General features: G+C 44.7%; 1 protein-coding gene across 1 annotated transcript; it reads right to left on the bottom strand.

The window, feature by feature from the left end:
* Window positions 1-219: 219 nt before the first annotated feature.
* Window positions 220-8,034, bottom strand: LOC111946337 (tetratricopeptide repeat protein 39B-like). Its single transcript, XM_023948975.1, has 9 exons — window positions 8,024-8,034; window positions 7,316-7,439; window positions 6,896-7,057; window positions 6,713-6,804; window positions 5,842-5,962; window positions 5,652-5,763; window positions 5,099-5,216; window positions 4,905-5,021; window positions 220-3,533 (listed from the first exon to the last, which is right to left on the bottom strand). Exons 1-9 carry the CDS (start codon window positions 8,032-8,034, stop codon window positions 3,437-3,439), a joined length of 954 nt encoding a protein of 317 aa, XP_023804743.1. The 3' UTR covers window positions 220-3,436.
* Between the last annotated feature and the right edge of the window lie 3,602 nt (window positions 8,035-11,636).

Raw genomic sequence — 11,636 nt, 5'->3', positions numbered from 1 at the left:
GATGGAACCAGTCGAGCACTGCTGGATACTCTGTGGGGTAAATGTGCTAAATGTACTTAGTGGGTGTGTGACATAGCCTTGAATCATCATGAAGAGCAAAGAAAACCTTTTTCAGAACAAAATCCATTCTGTCTTAATGTGCAGAGTACGGAACACTGACAGTTCCCTCTGGACTCACAGAGCTGTCGACAGACCAGAATAAAACCCAAAGGGAAGAAGTTCAGGTTTGACTTTTATTGCACCGAATTCTCACCAACATCAGCATGACGCTTTGCACTCAGTCATGTTGTTAAAACAGAAACATGCAGAAATCTCTTTTTCATTTTCCAAATTCAACAACATAGTCACAAAGCACAAACACAGACAGACACACAACACAAACACAAGCGGTCACAACAAACCTGACTGAAACTATTCTGTAACCTGTATGAACACACCAAGAATTTCAATGACATTTGTGCTCAAAATGTGCTTTGTTTCAGCAAAATACCTCAGTTCTGTGTTTGCTGCAACACACGGATTCCAAAACAAAACAAAGACTTTAATGTGAGGCAGAAATAAAGCAAATAGAACCGTCGGAGAATCCAATCTGATGAAAAGAATAGAAAAGCACAAAAACTGAAGGTGGTTGAGGTAGTGAAGTCACTCCAGATGAACCGGAAAATTATTTTTAACATTTCTTTTCAAATTAACCTTGAAAACAAACCAATGGCAAAAAAGAAAAGTTACAAAGAAACAGGTTTATTGCCAAAACCAGACTTTGAACACGCTGACAGGATCATTCTCTGAAACATGACACGCCGGTTCTTGAACCATTTTATTCCTTCTAGTTGGGACGTATGCATGACCATAAACTATGAAGTACACCATACATCCCACTTTTAACTTGTACTTATCAATAAAGATATAATTGCCAATCTTAACAAAGCAACTTGATGCAAGAAAATCAGTTTTATATTAATATAGAATATTTAGCATTTCCTCTATGTAGCGTAGCAATTGTATGATAGTCGGATGAAGAAGAAAGCGATCTTTATTGTTCGTGGTTATCTCGGTTGTAGATGTTAAAAACTGTAAAACTGCAATTTTTTTTTCTGTTTATTTTAGTTCAACAAACAAACAACACCAGCAGTAGCATGCTAACTTAACGTCAGCGAACGTGGGAATGAACCAGTAATACAATGCTAGCGCAGTAGGCAGTGTTCGTCCTTTGTGCTAATCTGAACATTAACAGTATTCATGAACATAAAAAACATTAAAAGCAGAATTAAGATTTCTTTAACTTTGTTGACACTGGTGTGTACCGCTAATGCTAAATAGGCAGTGCTTTAGTGCTACGCTAATGCAGCTAGCATTAGCATACATCCATAAAAACTGCTGTTGATTCCTTCATCTGACATGAAATCGTTATTTTCATTTCTACTCCAGCAGTGCTAGTTAAAACCAGTCATTGGGCGCTTTGTCGGCCCGTCGCTGGGTTTTCATTGCCACAACCCTTGAGCAAACGATGGTTTCTCCATCTGCTTTGCTTTTAGAGCTTTCGGTTGTTCAAAGCTGACGTTTTCTGACAAACAAACAAGACAGATCCAAAGTTTACAGGCACAGAAACATAAAAGTCATTCAGCAACAGTTTGGTCTTTTGGTGGATACATTCATGAAGTAGAAGAACGTTTGACTCCTGAGATCTTCAAGTAGAACAGAAACGTTGGTCTTTCTCCTGGATGTTCCCAATGGAAGCAAAGACGGGGCTAGCTTGACTCCACTGCTCTTTGTTGACAAACTCATCCGGTTAAAGTAAACAAACATTTTCATTTGGACTTTTAGATAACGATACTTGTGCTTCATTTCAAAATAAAAGCCTAAAGTTGTTTACTGTGGAACAATGGAAGAAAACAGAAGAAGGCTTAGGTCTTTGGAAAAGCGATGATCCAGATGAGAAAACAGCGTTTGGGTTTTCCAGATTAATGATTCGTTTAAATCAAGCAGATACTTTGGTAAAAAAATACAATAATGATATTAATTAATTGACGCACTTGATGGTGAACTAAGATCAAAAGCTGCTTTCCATTTCCAGGAAAACCCAAACTTCCAGTTGGACACAGACGGAGGGGAAAGACTCAGAAACACGGCAGAGCTGCTTCTATTGCTGCTCATAAAGTGTGTGTTGTCTCCGTCACGTGTGCAGACGGTCTGTGGGGTTAGGGTTAGGGATGAGGGGATTGCACTCTGTTCCTATAAGCCACGTTCGGTGAGAAGGCCGTACCGCGAGCAAAGAAAGAACCAACAAGAAAAATCGAAAGGCATAGGAAGCGTTAAAACCTGCGTGTCCCTGAAAATAAAATTACCGACTCCTTCCCAAATGTTCGGACAAAAATCAACTTTTTTTCGTCATTTACGATTTCTGAATCTCAACTCTCTGTTTGCCAACCCTGAATCAGTGGTTCTAAACCGAGCGTGTCCTGAGCCATCGCTAACAGAGCTTTTGTCTTTGATAGAGTCATAAACTGTGTCTTGTAGTGTGTAACTGTGTCTTCAAACTGTGTCTGAATCCTTTCCTAGTGGGTTTTTTGGGGTGTAGTGATAGATTGCATGTGGTGCATGTGACATGCTAAGTCTGCGTTCCTCTGATTTATCCGCTGGTTGTCACATCATTGGAAAATTCTATGGCAGCAGATCTAAACATGTGTATGAAGCAAAAACGAAGCAAATGCTAGATAACAGCGGCTAACGCTGGCGTGGTACAGGTATGCTAACGCTAGAGTCTGTAAAAAACAGCCGGGCAGACGCCATTTTTACTTCTTAACTTAGGTTTTGTCTGAGCTGTAAACCAGACAAACCTGAAGTAAGATGAATGTGTGACTCAGTGAATGGATAAAACGATGCAATAACAGCCAATCAGAGGAAGCGGAGCAGCTGGAAAGCGATGGCAGAACAGTAGTAAGTATCATTTTGAAGATGTGAGCTGGCTGACGCTGCAGTTCAGAGGCAGAAGAGTCGATGAGAAGCAGAAGCTTAAACGTTACTTAAGGCCATGAAGTCTTAAAAATAGCTTTTTCAACCAGAAAGCTGTGATTTTAGGTTTGGTTCACACTAAACAGAAATTCCACTTTAGTTTCCTTTTGATCTTTTAGCGGGTTTGGGAAGGGAATGGTCGATAATTCTTTGTGCTTTTATAGTGAAAGAGCGTCTGGAAAACTCGTCCTTCTTCCTGATCAAGCGATGTTCGTGACCGCTGAATGACGTGTGCAGCTAGCACGCCGCAAGCCTCGCTAGGCCGGCCCATGCTAACAGGAAGCTTGCGTCTTTTCAAGAAGTGAGTTTTTTTAATCTCAGTTTTCTAAACGGCAAACTGTTTAACGTAGAGTTTACAGCCACTAAAGAAATCCCTGCTGATGAAGTTCAAACCCTGAAAACTCCTCATCCAACGCTGAGATTGTTATGGGGTGCTGACAGGCGAGCCTTTGAGGCTGTTGAGGGCGGCGTGGATCCGGAAGTGTAGTCTGGACTCCATGGAGTAGTCTTTGTAGTTCATCCTGATGGGAAAAGACCAAAGCAGAGTTTGGATCAACCCGGAAGTCAGCCTGGAAAAACAAACTTCAAACATGTTCAGTCCAACCTTAAACCAGAATATCTAAACACTGGTTTTTTGAGAAAATGAAGTTTTCATCCATTAAACAATTTTTAGAAAATCTCAAAAATGGTAAAAAGAAAAGACTTTAAATGAAGTAACTTTGAGTTTGTGAAACCTTTGAGAGTTCCAGACTGTACAGGACAGAACCTCATGTGACCTGGAGCGCCTCTGACCCTGACCTCTGTCAGATGTCCTTTCTGCTCCAGCGATCATGTAAAGCCATAACATTATCATCAGCTGACTGCAATGGTCAACAGCAGTTTATTGATTTTCAGTCAAATGAACTGTCAGTTACGTCACCTCTGAGTTTTTTATAGGAGTCAACGGACCACGGATGATCCAGGACCTGCAGGGATCACTAGTCACGGCTCGGCGCACACGTGCCATGGATTGTATCTAGGTTTTTTTTTATACTTTTTTGTTTTCTGATCTGAAGATTGACTTTAAAACCATGACATGATCTGAACTGTCAGTTTTGGGATCTGTTCAATCCCTAATTTCTAGTATTTTCAAGTCATTAGTATTTATTCAAAACAAACGGAGACACAGCAGACGGTGGCGCTGAAGTTGACTTTTGGTTTCTGGCTCAGATTTCTGTCATGTTAGAGGAGATCTTTGCTTCTGAAACGGTTTTCATTCAGGCTCGTGTTTGATTCCGTCATATCTTTAACCCACAAACAGCAGAGCTGTCACTAGTGAGAGGACACAGCCCGAGATCTTAAGTCTTCAACCACGTATGTCACCAACATGATTCAAATACAACCTGGAGCTGAGAAAAGCAGCTTTAAGCCAATATGCAACATTTAACTGATGAACAGTGCAAATACACAAAATATTACAAACGTAAAGCTCCAATACACAACACTTTACTAATGTATTGCTCCAATACACAACACTTTACTAATGTAAGCAACCATACAAAAGTGCTGCACATTTGCACTTTACGGATGTCAGGTGCAGATATGCTACACTTTACATTAGTACATTTACATTAGTAAAGTGTTGCATATCTGAGCAAAGCTGCTTTTGTCTACTTCAGAATCCTTTGAAGTTACAATATTTGCATAAACAGTCGATGAGGTAAATTCAAAGAACATCCACACTGTTGCTAAACCTTTGGCGTTAAAGGGTTGATCCTACTGTGAACAAATGAAGAGTTCTGCTGAATAACCAAACCCTCACTGGCTGAATTAAAATGTTACTTTGGTACATTGAGCTGCAGTTGGATTCAGTCCGTGAAGGTGCTGCAGGAACCTGGACGGGCAGAACTTACTTGGCTTTCTCGATGTATGTAGTGGCTTTGATGAAGTCTCCCTGCTGTTTGTGCAGCAGACCCAACTCGTAGAGCGTAAAGGGAACCAAGTAGTGATCGTATCGGATCCGACTCTCACTGCGAGGGAACACACAACTCAAGATGAGCCTTTTCCTCGGTCAAGGCGGCCGTGGTGAGAGAGTAGGCAGGTTTACCTGGAGAGCACCTGAGTGAAGCACAGCTCAGCCTGCAGGAACCTGCCCAGGTATTTCAGGCACAGCCCCTTCAGCATCTGGACCAGGCAGCTGTCATCAGGGTGATACTCGGACGGATCTGAGGACGGGCAGACGTTTCTATGCTGTACAGTACTACCAGTTACCGTGATGTTCTGGACACAAATGTAAGGTCAGGAACCAGAAACATTTAGTACATTTGAAGCTGCTCAGCGTCAGAATCTCTGCTTTTTACACACAACCAGGTCATTCTGTTCAGTAGGAAACGGGGGCCACACGAAGTTCCTCTTTTGCTGTAGCTGAAGCTGATGTAGCATGCTAATGCTAATGCTAACGTTGACCTCAAAGGCGTCTCAACAGTGAATGAATTCCACAAACATGGATCCCAGGATTTCTTTAAAAAAAATCTGTGTTAGTGAGGTTCATCCTATGCTAACAGGTCAGGACATTAGCTGACATGAAACCGGAGTCAAACCAGCTTTAGTCTGAACAGAAGCGGTCTAGAGATGAACCGTTTTGCTGTTGCTGGACTCACTGGGGTCTTTCAGCAGCTGCTCCTCCACCTTCTCTATGGTCACCAGCAGAGATTCTGTGAGGTCGGCCCTCTTCCCAACAATGGTGAAGCCGTTCCAGACGTACATCATCTCCTGCAGAACCCCCCCAAAACAGCATTTAGGAATCACTCAAAGCCGGTTTCACCGGAGAACCTCTGATGCTGCATTTACCAGCGCGGGGACGACCAGGGGGACGGGGTTGGAGGCTTTGTAGCGCCTGGACTTCCTCACGGCAAACTTCTCCATGGGGATGGACTTCCCGGCCAGACGCTGTTTCAGCCCCTCCACCTGTCTGTAAACACACCTGGATCTCAGAGCGGGTCTTCTTCTGAAACGTTTCAGGTGTGGTTCTGTGGTTCCAGCCGCCGGGCACAATCCAGTACCACTCTGTGGGTCACTTGGTACCGGGCCACAGAGAATAAAATGTATGACCTGTTTGGTTTCTGATTCATTTTCTGAAACCTCCGGATGAGTTTCTCTCTGGATGCAGGTCTAAACCTGCTCCTCAGTCATCTGTTTAGATATATTTTCTACTCTCTTAAATTGGCTGCTCTGATCGGTTAATTAAAACCCCAAAACTAGTAACGTTAATTTTTCTGAAAACATTTTTTTAGGCAGAAAAGAGTCAGACAGGAAACCAAAGAAGAGCCTTGGCCTTCAAAATAAAGGAAATCTGCATTAAACCTTATCTAAAACCAACAGATGAATCTTTTTGTCCTGAAGGATCATCTGAACCTGAATGAAACCGTCTCACTGCTAAACTGCTATTCTATGACAAATCCAGTCATTTCACCTAATTAACCTAAGAAACCCATTTAATCAAAGTAAAATCAAGAATTGAATACATTTCTACTTTTACACTGGATTTCATGTAGGATCATTTGAAAACCAGAATGTCCCTTAACGTTTCCCTTACAGGTTAAGGGAAAGCGGAACGCCAGCGTCGGCCGGTCCCTGAAAACGCCGTCTGGCATTAAACTGGTCTGAGACCAAAATCAGGTCTGGGACTGTGGAGTTAAAGGAGTCTTGGAGGCAAACGGACCTGAAGAGCGCCCTGAGATCCTCGCCAGTCCTCTCCACCTCCTCCGCCGACATCATGCTCAGGATGGCGGCCTTCTGGTACACGTAGATGGCCTGCAGAGTGGAGGTCATTACACCGCCGGCGTCCGTTGGATTCTGTTAATTCTGGGTCAATGGTGACCACTGACTGGGCGGAGGAACTGACCTTGGACCAGCGGCTCTCCCGGCAGAGCAGGTCGGCGTAGCGGTACGCCTGCTGCCACTCCTGCTGGAAGGAGTGGTTCCACATCAGCTCCCAGTAGCAGATGTGGTGGATCTGCTTCCACTCCTGCTGGCTGCTGATGCTCTCCTCATAGCGAGCTCGCGCCTGGAAGACACGCCACAGCGCCAAGCGGGGGGCGGGAAGGAGAAGAGCGAGCAAAGGGCGCTCAGTCAGAGCAAGAACACATGAGAACCAGAGATTTCTACTGGTGGAAAGATGGAAACTTTAAATGAATGAACATCAAAGAAATGTTTATTTGAATCTAGATTCTGAAAAAGATGAGAAGAGAAGAATGCTGGGATGGGGGGGGCAGATTTAAGGGAGGGGGTCAGACTTCCACTGAAGTTGTGTAAATGTCCAAACCTTTTCCAGATTTCCTCTCAGTGAAGTAATCCGAGCCGAGTAGAACAGAATAATGGATCCCTGAGGAGAAACATTCAGAATCAAATCAATGATGAGAGCCGAGCTGAACGGGTTCGATACCCGTCTTCATCATCAGAGCATCAACGCATCATCTCTGAATCTCTTCAACCATTCAAGCATTTAATGTCATTGCAGCTAAATCTGGCATATATAAACATATATATATATATATACACATACATATGCAACACTTCAGGGGACTTTACACAAAGTCATAAAGATTTCACATGAATAACAGTTCCAGAAAAGCAGCTCATTTGCCAATTTTCTCTGCAGCTTTTTGCTGTTTTTCAAACAAAGCCACTTTTCTTCATGTCCAAATCTGTTGGAATTCTATTAATGGCATAAATAACCAAAGAGTTACAGTCATTCTGAGAGCAGATTCATTATTTTGCGTTCACCGTCTTTAGAGAAAGTTCAGCAGAAATAGATCCAGAGGACTTTAATCTGGACTCCACCCATCTTTGGACGTAAAACTCACTGCTGTCCAATAATTATTATTATTTTTAATTATAATTAGTTTTATCGTCTCCATGCAAATAATAAATCGATCATAAAGTTCAGGAGGGGAAAGATCAGATTCTCCTTCATGGAATGCAGCGAAAAGACAGTACAGAGAAGTTGGATGGCTTCTATTCCACTGCTGACTCTGGCCGCATGTGGGGGGGCCTGCAGCACATCACGGACTACAGAAGCAGCACCATCAGTGCTGCAGACAGCCTGCCCGACGAGCTCAATGCATTCTACACCCGCTTTGAGACGTCCACCCCCCACACGGAGGAACCAATACACTCTTGGACCAGTACACCCCCCTCACCCCCACCAGTCGTCTCATCAGCCCAGGTAAACAAAGCCCTGAGGAGGATCAACACCCGCAAGGCGACAGGACCGGACAACCTCCTGGACGAGCCCTCAGAGCATGTGCTAACGAGCTGACAGACGTTCTCACCTCCATATTCAACCTGTCCCTCAGCCAGGGAACCGTCCCCCCCTGCTTCAAGACCACAACCATTGTTCCCCTCCCCAAGAAGAGCCCTCCCACCTGCCTGAATGACTACAGGCCAGTAGCACTCACTCCAATCATTATGAATTGCTTTGAGAGAGTGATGCTGACCCACATTCAGAGCAGCATCCCAGACACGCTAGACCTCCTGCAGTACGCATACCGGCCCAACAGGTCCACCTCAGATGCCATCGCTGCAGCACTGCACACCTCCCTCTCACACCTGGAGAATAAAGACTCCTACATCAGGATGATCTTTATTGACTACAGTTCTGCATTCAACACGGTCGTTCCCCACAAACTCACCCACAAACTGTTCTCCCTTGGAATACACCCCATCATCTGTGACTGGCTCCTGGACTTTCTGACTGGCAGGCCTCAGTCTGTCACAATAGGGAACAGGACTTCAGCCAGCATCATCTCTAACATTGGCACACCCCAGGGCTGTGTTCTCAGCCCCATCCTCTACACCCTGTTCACCCACGACTGTGTGGCCTCTCATAAGGACAACATCATCCTGGAGTTCGCTGACGACACCGCTGTGATAGGACGCATCACTGGTGGACCTACAGGAGGGAAGGGCCTGTCTGGTGACATGGTGTGAGGACAACAACCTCACCCTCAACACAGACAAGACAAAGGAGATGATAGTGGACATGAGGAAGGAGAGGAGGAACCCTCATCAGCAGCTTCTTATCCAGGGTCTGGAAGTGGAGAGAGTGAGCCGCTTCAGATATCTGGGGGTCCACCTCAGCCAGGACCTCACCTGGACACTAAACACATCACAGCTGGTGAAGAAAGCTCATCAGCGGCTGTAATTTCTGAGGAGGCTGAGGAGGTTCGGCATGTCCCCAAAGATCCTCAGCAACTTCTACAGCTGCATGGTTGAGTCCATCCTGACCAGCTGCATCATTGTGTGATACGGCAGCTCTACCGCTGCGGACCGCAAACGCCTGCAGAGAGTGGTGAAGACTGCGTCCAAGATCACCAGGACTCCTCTTCCCTGGCTGCAGAGCATCTACAAACGCAGGGTCTGTAGGAGAGCTGCCTCCATCGTCAAGGACCCCACCCACCCGCAACAAGGTCTGTTCACTCTCCTCCCCTCAGGACGGAGGTACAGGAGTGTGAAGTGCAGGACCACCAGACTCAGAAACTTTTTCTTCCCCTCTGCCATCAGACTCCTTAACAGCTGACAGGAGTCAGGGACAGCAAACTGCACCTTGAACACCCTTGCACATCCTCATCGTTCGCTACTGTTATTATCACTTTTTGCACATTTGCACTTTTAGAATTTGCCACTCGACATCTGTGTTTTTGTGTGTATGTTGTGTGTGAATTTTTTTCAGTTTCCTCTATACTTTTTGGCATTCGGAGCAGACAGCAAAGAAAGAATTTCAATGTGCAGGGTAACCCGTTTCTTACTGTGCATATGACAATAAACCCTTTGAATCTTGAATCTTGAATGTTGGGTTTGGATCCACCTGCTGAACACTGAGTCCCTGAACAATTGACGAGGCGTTCAAATATTTGACCTGTGGAAACATCGTGCAGCGACCTTCCAAACCCGCTGCGTCCGCCGCTCAAACTGCACCTCTGAACGCATCTAAAATTGAGTTAACATTGAAACTGGCTGCATGGATCGCATTCGTGTCAACGTCGCCTAAAACTGTAACAGAAAACTTTCAATCCATCTGTGAGTCAGATCAGTCTAAAAGTTCACAGCATCAAATCTGAAGGTCGTGTCTCACAGTCACTGCGTACATTTGTCGCACATTACACAGATGAAAACTGGTCATACGTAGAAAAGGTGAGAAACGTTGGTTTTTACGTAAAATTTTCACGTTAAAACCAGTGAAGAAGTACGAAAAAATAGGCAAAGAACACGCAAACCGACCTGAAAGCAAATCTGGCCCAAAGTTTGTGCAACAATTATGTAATTTGAATGACCCATGTGTGCCGTATACACGATATAACATGTAAACATCGGATGTTCATGTGTGAAAAGTGACTGATGCAGACTGATGTCACATGACTGATGTGACATGACATCAGTCGGACATATGACTTCATTTGATGTCATGTGATGTCATATGACATCACATGACATCAAATGATGCAGGCTGATGTCACACATCATCATCAAAATCATTCTAATATAAGGCTGAGTTCTAGTGTAGTTCTGATTGTGAGAAAACATTCTCTACACACGGATACACATTCTCTACACACGGATACCAGACGTTTCTGCAACACATCTGTATCTGAACCAATTCTCTACGATGGAAAACACATGGGAAACACCTTTTTTAAACCTGATGGCCAAGCTTGCATCTGAGCTGGAAAACATGTCTTCCAAGCCACCAACCAACTCAGAACAGAGGGCCAGCCAGGCCCCCGCCCCTGAAGAGGAACCGGGTCAAACGCTGCAAAGTTACAACCCGGAAACTCTTCTCACAGGCTTGATGGAAGAAATGTCCGCCGTACGGGAAACGATCAAAGCTTTCCTGCAGGAAAAAGACGCTTTTGAAGAGGAAAGCAAGTCATGGCTGGCTGAGGATCCAAAAGAGGAGGAGAGTTTGGCGACTTCCCCCCCCCCAGACCAGAAACCATGCAAAAGCTTTTGCTTTTCCCTCAAAAAGAACCAAAGTCTGTGTGCTGAGGGTCAGGAACCACAACCAAAGGCCAAGAAAAGCAACTATATGAAGGACTTGCTGCTCCGGATCAAGGTGAAGACTGAGAACAAAGAGAAGGAAAAAAAGAAGGAGCTGAAGAAGTCGGTGAAGGAAAAGAGAGAGATTCTGGAGAAAGAGGGAAAATCTCTGGACCAAGAAATTCAAAAAGTGCAAAGAATGAGGATAGAAAAAGCAGAGGAACTGGACAGACTGAGGAAAGACATTGAAAACTTCCAACTGGAGAAGAAAGAGATGTCCTTGATGAGAAAGGCGTATCTCCGCGACAAATCCTCCACCCAGAAGATGAGAGCAGCTCTGAAAAAGGAGAAAAAGGCCTTACGGCTGGAAAGACAGAACCTCTGTGCTGAAAGAAGGGCTCTGAGTGAAGAAAGGGTCACCTTACAGGCCGCCAAGCAGGAAAATGCAGAGTTACTGAAGGAGGTTCAGGAGGAGACGCAGAACTTAGAGGAGAAAACGCTCTCATTGGACACACAGCTTCTAGTTCTGCAGGACAAACAGAGAAACGTTGAGGAAAAGCGTCAAAGGATGATGAGAGAAGCAGAGACCCTGATCATCATAAGTGAAG

Source organism: Oryzias latipes, chromosome 18 (genome assembly GCF_002234675.1).
Source record: "Oryzias latipes chromosome 18, ASM223467v1".
Taxonomy (NCBI): Eukaryota; Metazoa; Chordata; class Actinopteri; order Beloniformes; family Adrianichthyidae; genus Oryzias; species Oryzias latipes.
This window is presented reverse-complemented; position numbering and strand designations above follow the sequence as displayed.